This window comes from Labrus bergylta, chromosome 15 (genome assembly GCF_963930695.1).
Source record: "Labrus bergylta chromosome 15, fLabBer1.1, whole genome shotgun sequence".
Taxonomy (NCBI): Eukaryota; Metazoa; Chordata; class Actinopteri; order Labriformes; family Labridae; genus Labrus; species Labrus bergylta.
This window is the reverse complement of record NC_089209.1, coordinates 10,370,723-10,389,634: the sequence shown is the minus strand read 5'-3', so window position 1 is coordinate 10,389,634 and position 18,912 is coordinate 10,370,723. Positions and strand designations below refer to the sequence as shown.

Here is an 18,912-nt window from a genome sequence, read left to right as displayed (position 1 = left end):
CCCAACATTTCAACAGAAATAAAAGTTACAGTAGCAGCATTAAGTAGGCAATTATATTGTGTTTTCCAAGGATGTTTCTTTGTCTACTTTAGTTATATGTGCTATCTGTCGTTACTTAACCACATGCGTATGTGTTGTACATTAATATTAAAATGGTACATGTTTGTCCTGGCTGCACATTCCATCACTAGACGTGTTAAACTGAGTCATTCTTATCACATTGGTTGCATCTCTATTCAGTGCAGTTACAAGTTGCCTCCCTCCTCGTCCTCCTCCTCCTCCTCTTCCTCCTCCTCCTTTTACAGCGTACCGGACCTGTAAACTACCCGGCGCACGCTGATTGGTCGAGACGCAGCATCGCCGTCAGCGGACCAATCAGCGTGGGCCACGGTGAGACTTTTCGATCTACTTTTGTGGGAGCCTCAGCGACAGCAGCAGCAGCAGCAGCAGCTTGTGTGTGTTTCTAACAGAGGGGACGAGCAGCAAAAACCATGACACCGATTCTACTAGGTGAGTGATAAAAGAAGCAGCTTTTCTGGACATAGAAGTAACATATTTAGTTTATATTTTCATTTGTATTGTTTTGAGAGCGTTTCTGCTACTGTGGCTAGCTCACATTGCTAAGTTGAGGTGCAAAGAAGCAGTGCCAGGCCTCTGTTGTCGTTAAATCAATTAATGAATTAAAGTCAGTTTCACTTTTGCATTAACTCTGCATATAATATTTATTAAAGGAGAGTCTCGTTTTCCTCTCAGGCATTAATACTACTCTTTAGGTCTGTCTATGTTGAACATATTGGAGCAGTCATTGTTGAGAATAAACCCTCTCCTTCTTCTTCTTCTTCTTCTTCTTCAGGAGTGTTGGGGTGCTCCCTGGTCCTGTCTGTACAAGCCTTTTACTCTGCTAATGATGATGTTGTGGAGCTCAATCCCTCCAACTTCAACCGAGAGGTGATCCAGAGTGACAGTCTGTGGCTGGTGGAGTTTTATGCTCCCTGGTGAGTCCATGTAACCTTCGTTTCTTCTATTATGTCCTGATAACATGTGAACTCAGATCAACCCAGTTAGACCAAGGTGGCAGTATAGCTTCAGTGCAAACACATTGTATGAGCACTTGGTTTGCATTGGCTCCTCCTCACTGAAACTTTAACCTTGTGATCTGAAGAGGCTCTAGACAACTGTATGCAAATCTGCCAGTTCGTCCTTGGCTTTCATTGTAGTTACACATTGAAAAGTTTGTGTGGTGCACACTCTAATATAGAGGCAATTAAAAGTGCTTTATGGGATGGATACAACATTCAGAAACAATGTACACACTTATCACAACTAACTATAAGCCAATCTAAACTATTTTAGGTCTCTTTTATGAAGTTGCCAGATTTGCCTTCAGGAATCTGCCAGATTAATAAAGCTTGCCCATTTTAAGATATGGTTAGTTGTTGGGTTCATAAAAAAGCAAAAATGCTAAAAACAAAATATTAATTTTTCTGTTTTGATAGAGGAGAACAGAGACCAAAAATGTTTCTCTTTCAGATGCTTGAATCAGAAAGTTTAGCCATTTTTTTTATAACTTGTGGTATTTGATTTAATCGTTATCAGTCGATGGACTAGCTGTTTTCAAGCAAGCTCAGTAAAGAAGCCAGTGGAGATGTGCAAAATGACAGTCCAATTCAATTCAAATAACTTTATTTATCCGTTAGGAACTTCATTTGTGTAAAAGAGCATCAGTGCGCATACAGCTAGACACAAAAACAACAGCAGAAACACAGACATACAAGTGGCTCTATTAAAAGCATGATAAATAGGTCATTAAATAATTGTTATAAGCGGTTAAATGAGTGGTCTTAAGACAGTCTGAAATGTTTGTGTCGGTCCTGTGACTCATAAGAGTGACAGTTCTTGTGATGTATTTTGAACACATGAAGTCGAGCGGCACTGAGGCACCATAGGGTTAACTCATTTCATGTAGTGTGTCTGTGGTGATAAGTAATGAAATAAAGTCCTCCCTTCTTCTCCGCTGTTCATCATCACAGGTGTGGTCACTGTCAGAGTCTGACTCCGGAGTGGAAGAAGGCGGCGACGGCTCTAAAGGTAAACACAATGTCTGTTAACAGCTTGGCATTTATGCAATCAATACAATTTTGGCTCGAGGCCGACTGACAGTTTTCTGTTTCTGCTGAAGGCATTTATAAAAAAAGAAAATAAAAAAAGAAAATCCTTTTTCTTCCAAAACGAAACCTTTACTTGTTCAATCAGGGCGGGGCATGGGTGACAAAACAAATATCAGACTCTTTTTTTCCAACACTACCATTGACAGTATTGTTATGATGAGAATATATAAGAAAGGAATACTTAATAACCTCAGTGTTTCCCCTACCATTATACTAGGGGGGTGCCCCCCCCCCCCCCCCCCCCCCCCCCCGAAGGTCAAGTAAAAAAATAAAAAAAATTAGATTTATTTTTGGGCTTTTTGTGTCTTTATTGTAGAGATATGATAGTGGATAGAGTCGGAAATCAGGGAAAGAAGTCATTTAAGGATACCTTACCGATAGAAAAGGACAGATGTCATTAAAAGTAACACATGAACACCAAGATTCCTTCAAGTGTTTGTGTCGCCGTGTCCCCACCCCCCCGAACGCTGTAAACCTAGAGGAAACACTGAACCTGTATAATCAACGAGCTGTAACACAAACCTTCATTGTTCATTCGATCCAGCTATTCCAAACTCAAAAGATTGTTCATTTTTCTGCTCAGCATCAACGAAGACGTGATCTCAAGAGACAACGGCTCTGATTCACAGCTAGAACTGCTCTGAAGTTTGTAACTCAGCAGTGAGAAATCAGCCTAACATGAGATGTGGGCAGATCAAATATGAAGGAATAAAATTACTTTTGTTCCAGAGAGGAGCCAGGCTCACTGTTTATTTAATGCAGCGTGCTTTTCTGCACAAAGTGATCGCTGCTACTATAATGTATCTGAACAACATGGTGTGAAGTCTGTTTCTGCACATGTTCATCAACATGCTGACTTTTAGGAACAGCATAGAGATTGTATGTGAAGAAAATGATTGACAGGCCTCCATAATAAGCTGTATATAAGAGTTGAGTCTGTACACACTCCTGTTTGATCTGAAATCCCTCAGGGCATCGTGAAGATCGGCGCTGTGGATGCAGACCAGCACAAGTCAATGGGAGGTCAGTATGGAGTCAGAGGATTCCCCACCATCAAGGTCTTTGGAGGCAACAAGAACAAGCCGGAGGACTACCAAGGTGCGCACAAAACCAGGACACCAAACAAATAGCTTCTTTCAAAGAATATGTATATGCTTTTATGATTTATTTATTTTTAACTGAAAGGAAATGAGGTGGAAGTACAGTAATTTATCGTTTATTGGTCAAACACTTAACATCTATAGGCAGGTGTTGTTTGTGGCTACATTGACTGACCTCTGCATGTCCTTCAACTTTAAGGTGGCCGCAGTAGTCAGGCAATCGTGGACGGAGCCATGAATGCTTTACGCTCTCTGGTGAAAGATCGGCTGAGCGGCAAATCTGGCAGCTCTGGCTACAGCAAGCAGGTAGGTCCAGGAGTAAACAGAGCATCATTTATTTTTGCCATTGTCAACACTTTACAAATTGTGTTGAAGTAACACTCCCCTTCCCTCCAGCAGAGCAGCGGCGGTGGCAGTAAGGAGGATGTGGTGGAGCTCACTGATGACAACTTTGACAAGATGGTACTGGAGGGTAACGACGTGTGGTTGGTGGAGTTCTTTGCCCCCTGGTGTGGACACTGCAAAAAGTCAGTATGATACTTCCCACTGTTTATCTTTAGCTGTGGGCACACAAAGCACACATCAAACCCCAACCCCACTAGGAAAAAAGAAATGAGATCTGTGGATATGTGGCAACTGCCAGTTAGTCACAAGCTCACATTCAACATGAGAAGAGATGCAAATGAAACTTACCATTTGGATACATCTTCCAGTTTCAGTTTTTGGTGCAGAAAAGACTAATCACAGTCTTGGTCTGACTGAGGTTAAAAAATGTTCAGATGCATCTCTGTTTCCTTTTGTTGTTACTTGGATCTAGAATTTGTGAATGAGAGATGAAGAGTAGATGCGATCATGTTTTTATGTGGGGAAAATATGAATGATAGCAGAAACATACTCTGGAAGAAGTCGATGCACTCTTTATTTTGAGTTGTGAATTCTCTCATGTTGACTCGATTGTTTTTCACGTGTTGTGATCGTGTTGGTATTATTCTAACCTTTGCTCACTTCGGTTGCTAACAGCCTGGAGCCTGAGTGGGCAGCTGCAGCCACTGCTGTCAAGGAGCAGACCAAGGGCAAAGTTCGCCTCGGAGCTGTAGATGCAACTGTGCACCAGGCGGTGTCCAGCCGCTACGGGGTGAGTGTGAATCCATAAGGTTAAGTGCCACATTGGTGCTCAATTCTGAAACCAACTTCTGTATTATAGTACATTAGCAGGCATGACACACCAGTCAAAAAAAACACTATTCTGTTAAACAATGCTGCTTAGTAGGATACAAGTTGGGGAAAATGTTACCAAAAAGTACGTCTTCCTGGACTGCATCCTGTATTAAAGATCAATATGCAACTGATTCTAAGTCGAGCTATAAATGTATTTTGTGTGTATAGATCCGTGGATTTCCCACCATCAAGATTTTCCGCAAAGGTGAGGAGCCCGAAGATTACCAAGGAGGCCGCTCTCGAGGTGACATCATCGAGAGGGCTTTGGATCTGTTTTCTGACAACTCTGCTCCACCTGAACTGCTGGAGGTGAGTACACCTGCGTATTGGTTATTAACACTGACATGAGCAAAGCGATCATTTCAAGTTTATAAAACACGTCTTATATTGTAAATGGTTTTGCCTCAGATCCTCAGTGAAGACATCTTGAAGAAGACGTGTGAGGACAGCCAGCTGTGTGTCATCGGTTTCCTGCCACACATCCTGGACACAGGTGAGAGCACACACATCTTAAATGTTTCTAATAATAACACAGAACTTGATTATTGAAAATCTCACCCTTCACTGTCCTTTCTATCAGGTGCATCAGGCAGAAACGGTTATCTGGAGGTGATGATAAATATGGCTGAGAAGTACAAGAAGAAGATGTGGGGGTAAGGAAGAGATCATACATGGAGTATTGGTTGAATTACTAACTATGACTATGTCTAACAGCCTCTTCTGTCTTCATCAGATGGATGTGGGCCGAGGCTGGAGTTCAGATGGAGCTGGAGGCCGCTCTTGGTATCGGCGGATTTGGTTACCCCGCCATGGCCGCCATCAACACACGGAAGATGAAGTTTGCTTTGCTCAAGGGCTCCTTCAGTGACGCTGGCATACACGAGTTCCTCAGGTAGTGGGCGCCTTGTTTCCTGAGTCTTCTTTAACATATTAAAAAAATCAAAAAAATCAAATTGTAATTCAGATGGTACTCATGGTGGTTCATCTTTTCCTCAGGGAGCTCTCTGTGGGCCGTGGCTCCACTTCCACTCTGGGAGGCGGGGTGATGCCCAAGATTGCAGCTGCTGAGCCCTGGGATGGCAAAGACGGACAGGTGAGTGGGAGATTTAGACAAGGTCTGATGAGTGAGACTGGGTGATAACAGTTGTTATGGCTTCTTGTTCATTAAAAAGTAAAAGACAGAATTGAAGAAAAAGCAAAAAAAAAAAAAGGTGAATAGAACTCTGCTGATTGTCCAAAAGATGCAGACAATGTAGTCCTGTGTTTTTTTTTCTGCAGCAAAGTTCAGTTTTATATCCGTCATGTTACAATCTCAGTCCAGATTTTTAGCCCCCTTTTTTTCTAAAATATATTTCCACACACAATGTTTACAATAGTTCAATTGGTTCCATAAAAAAAATCCCTGGAACAGCCCGAACTGCAAAACAGCCAACCAAAATGACTTGATCCAACAAAGTCCCGACTGACAGATTTGATGATTGTTTTGTCTGTTTGGTGCAACAAAAATGTGTCTTTTTTTGACCAACCTGGGATTATATTTGGCTTAATGCTTCAATGTCTGCAACACTAAACATAGTTATCCTCAACGTGCTCTCACTGTGTCTGTACTTAATGCATAAATGAAACATCTGTAACAGCCTCTTGAGTGTGAAAGACATCCCAGTGTTTCCTTTCTTACATCCGCAAATGTTTGTTTCAATTTAAGAAGAGACCTGAGTATTATGTAAACAGCCTGGCAGAAACGATAATCTTCAAGGTGTACTGATTATCTGAAAATCCAGCATTAGCAATCTATAAATGAGCTGGAGTAAAAGCTTTTCTGCTCTTTTCCATTTTTGCTAAAAAATAAAATTCACATTCTGTGCCATCCACAGCTTCCTGTTGAGGAGGAGTACGACCTCAGTGACGTAGACCTGGATGATGACTTTGACAAGGATGAGTTATGAACCTGAACAGGGCAGGATTTGATCCAGACTGGCTCGGTTGGATCCGGTCTGGTCCGATCCTGTGTGACCCGCCTTCTCTCTCCTGTGGACGAATAGGAGGCCCGGTCGCCAGGTTACTGAAATACTGCAGAAAAGACACATGAGAGACATCTGCAGTTTCTCACATCATCTTTGTCTGTCACATGAGGAGGAACAGGAGGGAGCAGGCAGTGTGTGTCGCTGGAGTGAACTCTGCCTCTCGTACATGGTGAACATCAGAGGCTGAAGAGAGGAGGGAAGAGGTTCTGAATGTGGCTTTTCAGTTTTCCATTCAAGTCTTCTTTTTTGTTTTGTTTTATACTGCTCCCTCCTCCCGTCTTCAGCACCTATTTGAAATGATAAAGTAACACTTCAATGTCCAACCTGATGTGACTCTATTTTTTTGTCTTTTTAAAAACAAGTGTGAATCTCTGTGGGTTTACATCATATCTGTCAAGGACCTGGGGGATACTGTGGGACTTCTTGTGTAGATTTTTCTTACACGACTTTATTTCAATTGTGTGAAAACAAATTGACATTTTTGTTACAAAAATAAAAAGGAATAAAAACGACCACGGCCTCCTTATTCACGTAAACTGTTACAATATTAGAAACCGTATATCACAGAGCGCATGCAATATCGAAGGCATACAGAGCTTGTTCAGAACATCCACTTGTTAAGCTGCGGTCCTGACAACAACACAGGTGAGTCGAATCAAATTGTACAAGCAATGTAATGAGTTTCCTCTTAAGTGTAACATAGTAGGAGTAATAATACTAGCTCATGATCCGGTCAGTATAAATATATGATATGGCACTTCATTTATGGAGGACAGGTTGAAGCCATTTAAAGGCAAGAGTTTAACATAAGAATACATCAACCTAGAGCACACCAGAGTCCACAGAAAAGGAGCCACATTGAAGAAAATAACCATGTAAACATTCAGACACGGAGTGTTACAAGGAAAAGATGTCTGTCGAGGTGGGTGTGATGACAGCCAAGCCTCAAAAGCTGAATGAATGTGGGTTTGTGGTTGTGTAAAAGAGAGTGTGTGTCTGTCAAAGTCTCTGTCCTCAGAACTGACGAGAGGCTCCCTGATCCGACTGCAGCAGTCTGACTATGGACGGGTCGCTCTTGGCACCTTTGATGAACTCCTCCAAAGACAATCTACCTGTGAAGCAGAGACCCAAAATAAAATGCAAGTCAGCAGAAGTGGGAAGGTGTGAAGGAGGGGTGAATCACACAGCAGCCAGCGACTCAATGATATCCACACAAGAGCTGCAGATATTCATTTGGAATATCATTTTATTCATTTGTGCTGAAAAAATATTCAGCACATAACACGGCACAGGGAGAGTATAAAACATCTTACAACTTAATTACCTCAATTTATAGATTTTTGTTTTATTACAAATGAGTGATGAATTAATGGATGTCAAGTCACAATAACCAGCAGGTGGTGCTGTTGTACTGTTCTCTGATAATTCAGGACTTCTAAAGGTGAATTGATTAGCACTTTGACAAAAGAAAGAATGTGCAGCACTACATTTTTTGCTTTGATTCATCCATATATATATTACTGCTGTTTAGACTGAATAATGCTTGTTTATAATAAAAAGAGGATACTTGTGTCCTAATGAAAGGATAAGCGCTCATATATGCCCTACTGACCAGGTACATAACCCACTTTATGGCCCTTAGTTGCCACCTTCAACAGACCCATGCTTCGTTTATGCGAGCTAGGTAGTGACAATGCCGAGACTACCTACCCTTCCACACTGCCCCTTCTGGGCCCAACAACTCAACCGTGTAGTAGACTGATGGGCAGCAAGTGCCAGAACATTATCTGGGTTGTCTAATAGGAACCTCCCTTCACTGGTGTTTCATCCAACTAGTCCCACAACACCTCGAGAAGGCTGGGCAGTGAGCTCTGGCGTCCTAGAGAGGACGCCCCCTCCATGCTAGCTCTCACCGCCCACCATACTCACACACAGACACACACACACACACACACACACACACACACACACACACACACACAACTTCTTTATCTTACCTACCCCACCACTTGGCCATCACAGCCCAAACAGCATTGCCACCTTCAACAACCCAGGCTCCGTACATGCAAGCTCCGGTTAGTGACAAAGCTGATTCTACTGACCCCTAACACATGGCCCCTAATAGCCCCCCACGGCCAAAATGAGACAATGCCTGGTGCAACGTTACACATGAAAAAGAACAGCAAAGAGAACACAAGAGAAAATAGAAAAACACACAAAAGTCTGTAGAGAGTTCTTAGAAAGGAGACAATGTAAGAGAGAAGAAAGAAAAACAAAGAAGATAGATGATTTTCTCCCACCTTTTTTTCAGCCCCCAAATCAACCGATTGGTTTCTGCTGCTTCATCTGACATCTCCCTTACCGTCTTTCTTTATGCAAACTTTGCAGTTATTCCAGTAATGAGCTCGTGCTATGAATCCTCTACATCCCACTCCTACCTGCCTCTGCTTCCTGAACCGTCCCGTTTCTATTCCCTCCATCTAGTTGGATTTGGGACCACATCACTAACAACCCTGCCCTTGATCCCTGATAGTCTCTGTCCTGACCTTCTCCCACTTGAACTCCTCTGTTAAACTAGTCATTGGTAGTTGGAGAATGCCTTTCCCAGACAATGCCACGCTACTCAGACACAGATGAGCTCCTAACCAATTCCTAATATACAAATGAACTAACCTTCCCGGCCTTTCCCCCTTTCAGATTGGTATTTCAGAGACCTAGGAAATAGTCCAAACTGCAGACACCACAACTTCAACTTGCCTGGGAACCCGGACTTTCCTATCTTTCCCATGATAATGTGTGAATACCAATACCCTCTTTTAACATTTAACTTAGATATTACTTTTAAATGTGAAGTATTAGATGCTGGCCACTATAAAATGAGCCATAACTAAACTAAACAATAAACCAAAACTGATTATCCTGATAAAACATAAACATGAGAATGTATTTACAACAATTCTATTACCACATAATCTGAATGAAAGTGACTTCTAAGTTTGAAGAGACCTTGTTAAGAAGCACTTTACATGAGAAATGACATACCACTGTGTCATAAATACAACCTTGTTTTGTCTTAACATTTTAAGTCTTACCTGAGACTTTTTCCCAGTTTGTATTTAAGGGCAGGTGCATTTTCAAGTAACTAAAAGTAAGGCCCTTAAATAAAGTTGACAACATTTGCTGCAGAAGTTACAACCACTCCTAATATTTTATTGAAGTTTATTCTCATCCTCAACAAAAAAAGAAGACTCTAAGTCTTCCATAATGTCTTTAAAATAAGGACATCATTCTTTCAGACAGCATCTGTATAAAGGTCTTGGGAGGGTTAACTTACTTTTAGTGGATTTACTCCACAGTGCAGCTGTGCCCGTGGGTGTGACAAACCGTGCAGTGTAATAAAACTTCATTCTTAGACGCACAGTTTGACCTGAAGTCTTTCTACAACCAAAATCCTGCTTTAAAACAAAGTCAGCTGGCCCCTGCTGTATTAATAGCTCTAATGTCTGACTGAGTCGTGACGTGTCAGAAACCTTCAGAATAGCAAGTCAGGAAATGCGTAGGCACATGTTACATGTGTTGTGTCACCTTTTCACACTAAATGTCAGACCGCTGGCACAGCAGGCTCAGGTGCAGAAGCCTGTTAATGATGTTGTGAGTCGTGTTCGTGTTACGTCATGTTGTTATGTGACTCAATTTCTTTCTCTCCTTTCCAACCATCTTCTGTAGTTCCTGTTTCCCCATACTGATCAGTGAGGCGAGGTGGAAAATGTTACAAGTTCTTCTGAAAACCTATTCTTGTCAGGTTATTATTTTCTGCATTAAGTAGCCTCTGAATAAGTGGGATAATGTACAGCTAAGCTAACAGGTCATTATTGCGTTCATTGTATGAACCCCTTCGGACTGAGACGAGAATATTGTGATTTATTTCTCTTATAATGTCCGCTGTGCTGTTCATTATCCATTACAACTGCCAAGTACACTACTTCTGAAAACCTTCAATTTAAAAAAATGGACTGAATATTGATATAATCATTAGTGATAAATATGTAAATGTTGGGAAAATTGTTTCCAAATACTTTATACTTACTTCCTGTGATAAACTCTCATGCATATAGAAATGACTAAAATATTAATCTTACCATCATTGTCGATGTCCATCTGTCTGAATATCTTGTCCGTCCTTTTCTCTGGTGTGGACTCATCTTCAGGCATCTTCATCACTGATGATACCATTTTGTAAATTGCCTATAAAGGTAAGAAAACATGCTTTTATGTGCTGTTTCATTTGGTAGGCTGTGCTTGTTCATCATTCATGCAGTGGAAATATACAGTAACTGTTGCCGCCTGACATATTCGTTTCATCTAACTGCATATATCTTTCATCTTAATGTTCTATCATGTTTTCTGTTGCTAGCTGGTAATGATGGTGGTCTGGCAAGCAAAGCTCATCCTGCTGTTACACTCACAGACAGGCCCTCTGAACAAAGTCTAATGTGTTCATTTGTACCTGCTTAAACAACACATATCAGATCATCTAAAGGTCAGGGGTAAGAAAAGGCTTCTGCGGAAAAACAGAAAGCATTCAACGATTGCATTCTTTTTTTCCCCCGCTTACATTCATTTGTATCCACAAACACAACGGACTGAGCTAATATTGATATGGCCCTGCAGGCTGCTCAGCTCACCATATTGGAAAAGTAAATATAGCCTCAGTGATAAGAAAACACAGAAAGGGCAGCCTGCATCCACCAAGAAGGGTCATCTTATGAATTCAGACCCGCAGTTGAATACTAAATCAAAACTTAGTCATCAGAAAGATGGACTGATAAACGAAAAACACACTTTATGAATTAACCAGATCATGTTTTTAATGTTCGGCATTTTATTGAGCAAAATATATCAATCAGTTCCTGAGTTGTGGCTGCAATAACGTGAGAATATGCTGCTTTTGTATGTGATAGTGAACTGGATATGAAATAGATTTTCAACTCATGGTATAGCATTTTCTGTGGGGGAGGGGATTTCAAATTGACAACCAAACTAATCCATGAATTATGGAAATGATGGCCAAAGTTATTAACTGTTACTGTATATATGTCCCAAATGCAAACTGTAGAATAATATATTGTTCAGTAGTAGTACTAGTTAGGATAAATAAAGACATTTCATTTGGTACAGTGAGTCAGTTATGGTCGGTAAGAAAAAGGAAGGATGTCAGATGATGAGGAGTTTGGCCACTGCCCACCAGCATCAGGTAAGAGAACCAGAGTAGAAATCAATTAGGGAAAGCCCACTCAGTAGCATGAGTCATACACTGTGTCCTCACCTGAACTATCTCCAGCATCTCTGCCCGGCTGATGTACCCATTCCCGTCCAGATCATACATGCTGAAGGCCCAGCGCAGCTTCTGCTCCAGGCCGCCCCGGGACGTCACGCTCAGGGCGATGATGAACTCTCTGAAGTCGATGGTGGCGTCTCCATTGGTGTCAAACGTGCGGAACACATGCTCTGCAAACTTTGAGGCGTCTCCGTATGGGAAGAAGTTGGCGTAAATTTTCTTGAATTCCTCCACAGTGAGATGGCCTGTAGGACAGTCCTTGAGGAAGCCGCGGTACCACTCCTGCAGCTCGTGGTCAGTGAACTCTGTGTTTTCTCTCAGGTCGTTGAGGACCTCAGGCCGCAGCTTGCTGTTTTGTTTACCCATGATGCCGCTCTCTCAGGCAGGCAGATAGCTGGTTTAGTGTTTTTTTCCTTGTGCTTTCAATTTTCCACTCTCCCTGCACCTTTTCCGGTCAACGTCGCTATCTGTCCTCTTTTCTCTGTTCCTGCAGGAGACCAACAACCATCATTAATAACTTCATATGAATACCATGAAGGATTTATCGGGTCAATATAAAAATAATTCCTCACAGCCTGCTGCAGTCTGTTAACATAACATGTGTGCTAAAGATGCTCCTCAGAAAACGACTAAAGTTGTTAAGAGATTACAATATGTGTGTCTCTGTGTGCGTTTGGGGGTACAGAGGTGGGGTTGGTCTCTGTGGATACAGTATGTGTCCTCAGGCACGGTGTTCATTTATCGACCCCGCACTGCATGGTGGAGGGAAAAGTGTCCTGAGGCTTTGATTTTAATCATAAAGCCACTTTCTAAGCGGTCAGGCTCATTCTGGCTGTAAGAGAGGGCCGGATAATAACCCCACCTTTATGTTCAAATGCACATTTGAAGCAGTTGTATTAAAAAGAAACAGTGATGATTGCTAAAAAAAACAATAATAATAATAATAATACCATTGCGAACAAGGACACTGAAGCTTTTTGCCACCTGGGCCTATTCACCTTTAGTTTCTGTGGTTTGTCTACAATCTGTTTCCATGGATACATTCTGTTTATTCATGTAAGCAGGGGCATTCAGGATTGGGGATATGAGGATGCATAAAAACAACCAGAATAAAACCACAACAGCATTATAGATATTAAATCAGGGCAGTTTGTGCATGAAACACACTGATAAAGCACAGGCAAACACCGGTGAGACAAAAAGCATTAAAATATGACACCTGAAAGTTTGTGTGCTGCTTTTAAATGAAAATACAAAAATAAAGTTAGGGGCTAAATATTTTCTAATATATCAAAAGAAAAAAATAAACCTATTTTATAGAAAATACAGTGGTTTAAAGACACAAATTATTGTGCAATGCACATCAAGAGGAGGAGGAGAGGCCCGCACACACTTGCTCATATGCCACAAAAAGACAGAAAAAATCTCAACAAATTACAAAACTAATCATAATGTTTATCCTTCATTACACACAAGAGTGCAGTCATATTTTGTTGTGGCCTTTTTATGTGAAATGAAAGAAACAAAAAGAAAGAGAAAGAGCCAAAATCCGCGTGGTGAGAGTAAAAAAAAAACAAAAAAAAAAACAGCTACAAACTGTGACTGCTGCGCCTTTAAAAACAAATCTTAGTGAGAAATTTAGCAAATCCTGAGCCAGTCTCTTTAACAACATGTATCTGGTAAAGTGTGTGTGTAGGAGGGAAAGAACGAGAGAGATGTGCGGGGGCACGAAGGAAGAAAGAATGGAAAAAGAATGACACACAGAGAGAAACATTATTTCCAGCTATAGTACATGAGCCCCTTTGATAATACGTGCGCTTCAATTACATAATAATCTCTCTGAATGACACCTCCACTCATCCGTGTTTTCTATAATGACTTAATCTGACAGAGAGATGCATTATCCCCGTGTTCCCTCTCTTTTTCAATAATTGAAATCACATCTCTCCTGCGTATCTCCCCTGGCACCAGGATGATTCTATCTGGGGAGGAACAAGTGAGAGCAATGTCAATTTGGACGAGGTCTTTTTGACACACGTGTGCCCTCGTTTCTGATGATTGCCACATTGGCGTAATTTCCTGCAGTGTTATTAATCCAAGTCACAGAGTGAAATGAGAAGCAGGCAGGTTTTAGGAGCAGCCATTGGCACATACTCTTAACAATGCGACTTTTGGATAGTAGAGAAATCACATTAACGCGGACCGTTTCTTTTACAGGCACCTCATTGATGATTTGTTTTGTTCTTCATAATTAAGTCCAAAATGTTTCCAACAAATGTGGTAGATGAGATTTTGAGGAAAACATTTGATTCTATGTCATTTCGTCTTTTTAAACATAAAAAAAAAGGATGGAAAGCCTACAGAATCTGTGACGCATTACCTAGGGAGAGTTACGGTTCAAGCTTATTGTCTGCATCAGCATGCAAACATGTTTGCAAAAGTCTGACAATATAATGTGCCCATGGGGCGCTGGTGGGGCAGTGGTTAGTGCGCGCGCCCCACCTATGCAGGCTATGGTCCTCCAAGCGGGCGGCCCAGGTCCAAATCCAGCCTGTGGCTCCTTTCCCGTATATCATTCCCTACTCTCTCTCCCTGATTTCAAACTCTATCCACTGTCCTGTCTCTCCATTAAAGGCAAAAAATGCCCAAAAATAATCTAAAAAAATCAAATTACATGTCCAACTATGAAGCCTGTGTTGATATTATTACACATAAAAAAATATAGAAGTCTTTGCAAATTTTCAAGACAATCCATCAAAGAAATTGTTGAGATCTGTGTAGTCCAGACCAAAGCGGTGGACTGAGCAATGACAGACTAGAACTGCTTTCTCTGGAGCCATGCTTCTGGCCTGGCCAAAAATAAGCTGCTGCGAATGAAAATGGTTTCAAACAGAGCCAAAGTCTTCTATCACATTTTAAGACTGCACTATGCTATTGTATGAAAGGATCTTGAGATACTTTAAAAACACTTTACAGAGCTCAATCAAATTGATGGTCACTTGGAGAATAGAAAGTCCTTGTCTGCTTACTCTGGTTTAACAAGGCAGTGGTATAAATGACAGAGTGCCCTGCAGGCCTGACCGTTGTCCTTCCGCTCTAACATACAACAGGATGAGGAAGCAGCAGCACCTCCTCAGCTCTGGGTCACATGGACTTTTCCAGGACAGCTCCGTGTGCAGGCTGAGCTGGAGCAGACATAAATATGGGCGTTGCTATTTATTCCTCTTAAGCACACAAAGCCACATTAAAAAAGCCTACAATATTCACTGCTGGAAGACTGAAAACTCCTAGGATGATGTTTTAAGGAAGCTCTGAGGCTAAATGAAGAGTTTGTGTGTTCTGGAGAAATAAACAGTTTGTACCATTGAGAGAAAATGGTAAGCTAAAATAACACAAAAGTATTTTTTTTACACATTTTTAGGAGTAAAACTGGTTTACTGATGTGCATAACCTCAAACGCTCATTAAAGCCTCAACCTAAGGTGGAATCAAAAGCGTAAAGTAGGGAATTGAAAGGCCAATTTCACATCATCATGCTAACTTAGTTTTCCAAAATATTTTTTGAATTTTCTGGTATTGATCAAGCAAATCTCAAGGCAATGTGGGTTTTTTTCATTCCGTGACACAGGGAAACTAGCCTAATGTCAACTAAATATGTAACACAAGTCATTCCTTCGTGAGTAAACAGGTCTGCGTTTAAAAACACCACAGGAAGTTAATACGTTTTCACAGCTGGGAACTCTGCAATTCTGCCGGCTTTTTTTTTCATCGTCCCGACTTGATGCGGTGGAAAATGTTTCAAAATGTGGTCAAAAATAACTTCTTGAGCTCCACTACAGAAAGTGACATGATCTCCCTGCATAGAAGACGAGAACTGTAACAAAGTCAGCGAGCGTTGTTTGACACACCACAGCCCCTCCAGATTCCCATTCCCTATCCAGCGTTTGCAATTCCCCTCAATTACACAGCAACAGTCTCTCTCCTGTCCCAGACCCCCACAGCAATCCCAGAGCTCTCTGGTCCACTTTTTGTTCCAGAGGGGTTCACTGACTGCCTAATGAGACAGTTTTACACAGGCTCGATGCAACAAGCATAACGCCCCCACCCCCAAACAGCAATAACAGCTATAAACCTCTAACCAGACCAGTTTCACTGCTGTTTGCAGGTCCACCTCATTTTTGTCATAACGAAGAAAACCTTCTTTCTTCTTTTTTCAAAATGCTCAATACTTTTCTAAAGCAAAGAAGAAAATTCGAAAGACGGGATAGGAGAGGTGAAAAGCTGAAAGTGTGTTACGGTACAGAACATTGTGCAGGGGCAGATTAGGGCAGCAAATTTACGGAATCAAAATCATGATGCTGTGGAAAACAAAAATATATGGTGTCAAAGTTTACATGCAAATATGTACGCGTAAAGATTTTATAAAAAAATGAAAGTAGACAGTAAATGGAATGAAACTATTATGTCATTATAAATGGTGAATGCACTTTTTTAGTGAATAAATCACTTGCTTTAGCTTTGAAGTTGTTAATATTTATCGGTTTTATTTGCCATCTATGATAGTTAAGTTCACATCTGCACTGAAGATTGGACAATGACATTTTATAGACAAATAGATTACAAAATAAATAAAACATCAGTAGGTTAAAAGATGAGTAAATGCAGCCCTTGAGTAAAATGTGATGACCAATTGGATATTTCTTTTCTCCCAAAAATAGAACCGACCTTTCCCATAGTAAACACTGCACAAGCAGGACAGAAAAACATTTTTCATGCTGTCCGCTTTTGAATGGAATGTAAATCAAACAAACTAACATGGTTCAGCGCACGGAAAGAAAGCAGACTTCCCGTTTCAGTAGTTCTTGTGGCCTGTGTGTATGAGCAGAGCAGGACTGCAGCCTGAAGTACTGTGTGTACTACAGGTAACTAAGACGGCATCAGGTGGGTGAGGAGTCAGCCCGGTGTCAGAGGAGGAAGAACAAGACTAAACGAGCGCTCTGTTTTTTCTCTCTCCCTGAACTGAGTGTCAGAGAGAACCATGCGGAGGATCAGGATGAAGTCCCCTGACACACCAGTAGTCAAGGCAACAGGATAGTAGTGCTGAAGCTTATGAGAGGAAGGCGGTGTAGCTATCAATCCAGGGCACATGCAGGGCGGAAGATATATTGAGACTTGAGAGGTTTCAAATATTTGTATGTAATACAGCAATTTCCTTAAAAAAAATTTCTGCATTATTCTCATTGATTAATCTCCAAACCCATACTCCAATCACACATTGTGCAACTGTATCGCAAGCAAAAGTTACCATCTGCAAATCAATGATTTGGTGATAGAAGTGAGTTTATGAGAATGTTTTCATCCAGTGAGTGGGCTTATTCAATATCGGACACGCTTGTTCACATGTTGACTTGTGTATTAGTAATTTATAAAAGGAGTAGGAAACAACAGTGTAAACATAGTTGTCCTTTTCTCTCAGAGCCGGGTAATGACTCCATCAAACCTTCGAAATATGAGTTTGATTTTAAAAATGTGTCCATGATGGTAAAGCAATGTTTTTCCAAGAAACCTCACTTAGATTAAGATCTTCTCTCCTTGGCAAGAAAGACACAAGAAAAAAAAAGTACATAAACTGCAAACGTGACCAACACAAGACAAATGAATTCCCAGTTAACAAATCACTGAACTGTAGGCTATCTGAATCATTGCGGTCACAAGTTATTCAAGTATTGGCATGACACAAATCCCTTCCTGTTTAGACTAAAGTTGAAGACTCAAAGTACTGCTGAATATACATTTTAAAGTTGTCAAGTATAGGCCTACATTACCTACATCATGTCCTTAGGTCCTGTTTGTGCATGTGTGTAATGTGTGTAATTCGGGCCTATGTGTGTGACAAGCATGTCTCTCAATAACAGAGTGTAAAACCAGATTTTCCCCTCTGGATTAATAAAGTATGTGAATAAATTTAAAGAAATGCCGATTTTTATAATTCTTACACTTATGATAGAGGTTGGCCTACTTTTCCTCACTACAAAAAAAAAAAAAACATCTCAATTATCCAAATACTTGAATATCATATTAACAGATTAATTTTTCTTTCTTTTTGTTTACAGTTTGTTACACGTTAAATGCATTAAAGTGTATTTTAGGGTGTGCCAGAGGCTGAGTATAGTCGGAACAGTTCGACACATTTGAAAGACTAGGTGAGATGTAGGCCGGTCCAGTATGGGTGTAGTCCCTTGTAACACCCTCCTGTGTCTCGGGGAAACTGACAAGGCAAGGCAGCCTAACCTCTGGAGCTGCTACACTAAGTTGACAACACGCTCTCAACTGGTTTCATAAAGTGATGAAAACTTACCTCTTTTACATGAGTTGTTTATGAGTCTCCCGGTTAAAAAGTCCACACTTTTGGTTAAGCCCACTTTTCCACTTTATGACGTCACTAAACCCTCAACTTAACGGAGTCGCCTAACCTATCACCCCTCCAGCTGTTGATAAAACTCTGGGAAAAGCAGACCGGGCAACAGTACAAGATGCTCGTGTTACTTTTACCGCCTGCCTGTCAATTCCGGAACTAACTACAAAATATGTTATGTTAAACAGCAACAGGCTGGATTTGTTTTTCCAAGCTACGTTCTTATTTATTCGGTCCTGCCTCCAGTTCCCGGTGAAGCGGCTTTATCATTCAGTGGAAGATGTGGCACAGAGCTCGGTTTTCATCCGGCTTTACAAAGTTACTAACAGAGGGGGTTTCTTTTCTCTCTAAAGGCGAGCAAACAAACTTCGTCAAGCTTCCGGATAACTAAGTACATCTTGTAATGAAAATACACGAGAACTCACGGGGAAAGTAATTTAGCTGTGTTGTTCTAAATATGTTTTGTATCTATTTACCGATTTGAAGTTTATGTTTTGTACATTGAACTCCCCTACGCGCTGAATGGACTCGTCCACACCCGTTGCTTCCATCGTAGAAACTGTTGCAGCAGCGTCCGTATGGAAAATAATCACTGGAGACTATTATTAGCACAATATCTAAAATAAACGTTTCACATTTGAGGGAAAATC

At 41.0% G+C, this 18,912-nt stretch overlaps 2 protein-coding genes across 3 annotated transcripts; one reads left to right on the top strand and one right to left on the bottom strand.

The window, feature by feature from the left end:
- The first annotated feature begins 351 nt into the window (after positions 1 to 351).
- On the top strand, positions 352 to 7,022 carry pdia6 (protein disulfide isomerase family A, member 6). 2 transcript variants are annotated; one of them, XM_020641499.3, is made up of 13 exons: positions 352 to 510; positions 854 to 995; positions 2,031 to 2,088; positions 3,140 to 3,266; positions 3,468 to 3,574; positions 3,668 to 3,795; positions 4,289 to 4,403; positions 4,655 to 4,795; positions 4,895 to 4,979; positions 5,067 to 5,139; positions 5,220 to 5,378; positions 5,483 to 5,579; positions 6,361 to 7,022. In XM_020641499.3, exons 1-13 carry the CDS (start codon positions 492 to 494, stop codon positions 6,430 to 6,432), a joined length of 1,323 nt encoding a protein of 440 aa, XP_020497155.2. In that variant the 5' UTR covers positions 352 to 491; the 3' UTR covers positions 6,433 to 7,022. The 2 variants fall into 2 exon arrangements, with proteins under 2 accessions (XP_020497155.2, XP_020497154.2); XM_020641498.3 differs by having other exon boundaries at positions 3,665 to 3,795.
- hpcal1 (hippocalcin-like 1) lies at positions 6,927 to 18,544 on the bottom strand. Its single transcript, XM_020641500.3, has 4 exons — positions 18,206 to 18,544; positions 11,837 to 12,335; positions 10,650 to 10,755; positions 6,927 to 7,622 (listed from the first exon to the last, which is right to left on the bottom strand). The coding sequence occupies exons 2-4, from the start codon at positions 12,212 to 12,214 to the stop codon at positions 7,525 to 7,527; spliced, it is 582 nt and encodes a 193-aa protein (XP_020497156.1). The 5' UTR covers positions 12,215 to 12,335; positions 18,206 to 18,544; the 3' UTR covers positions 6,927 to 7,524.
- Positions 18,545 to 18,912: the final 368 nt, after the last annotated feature.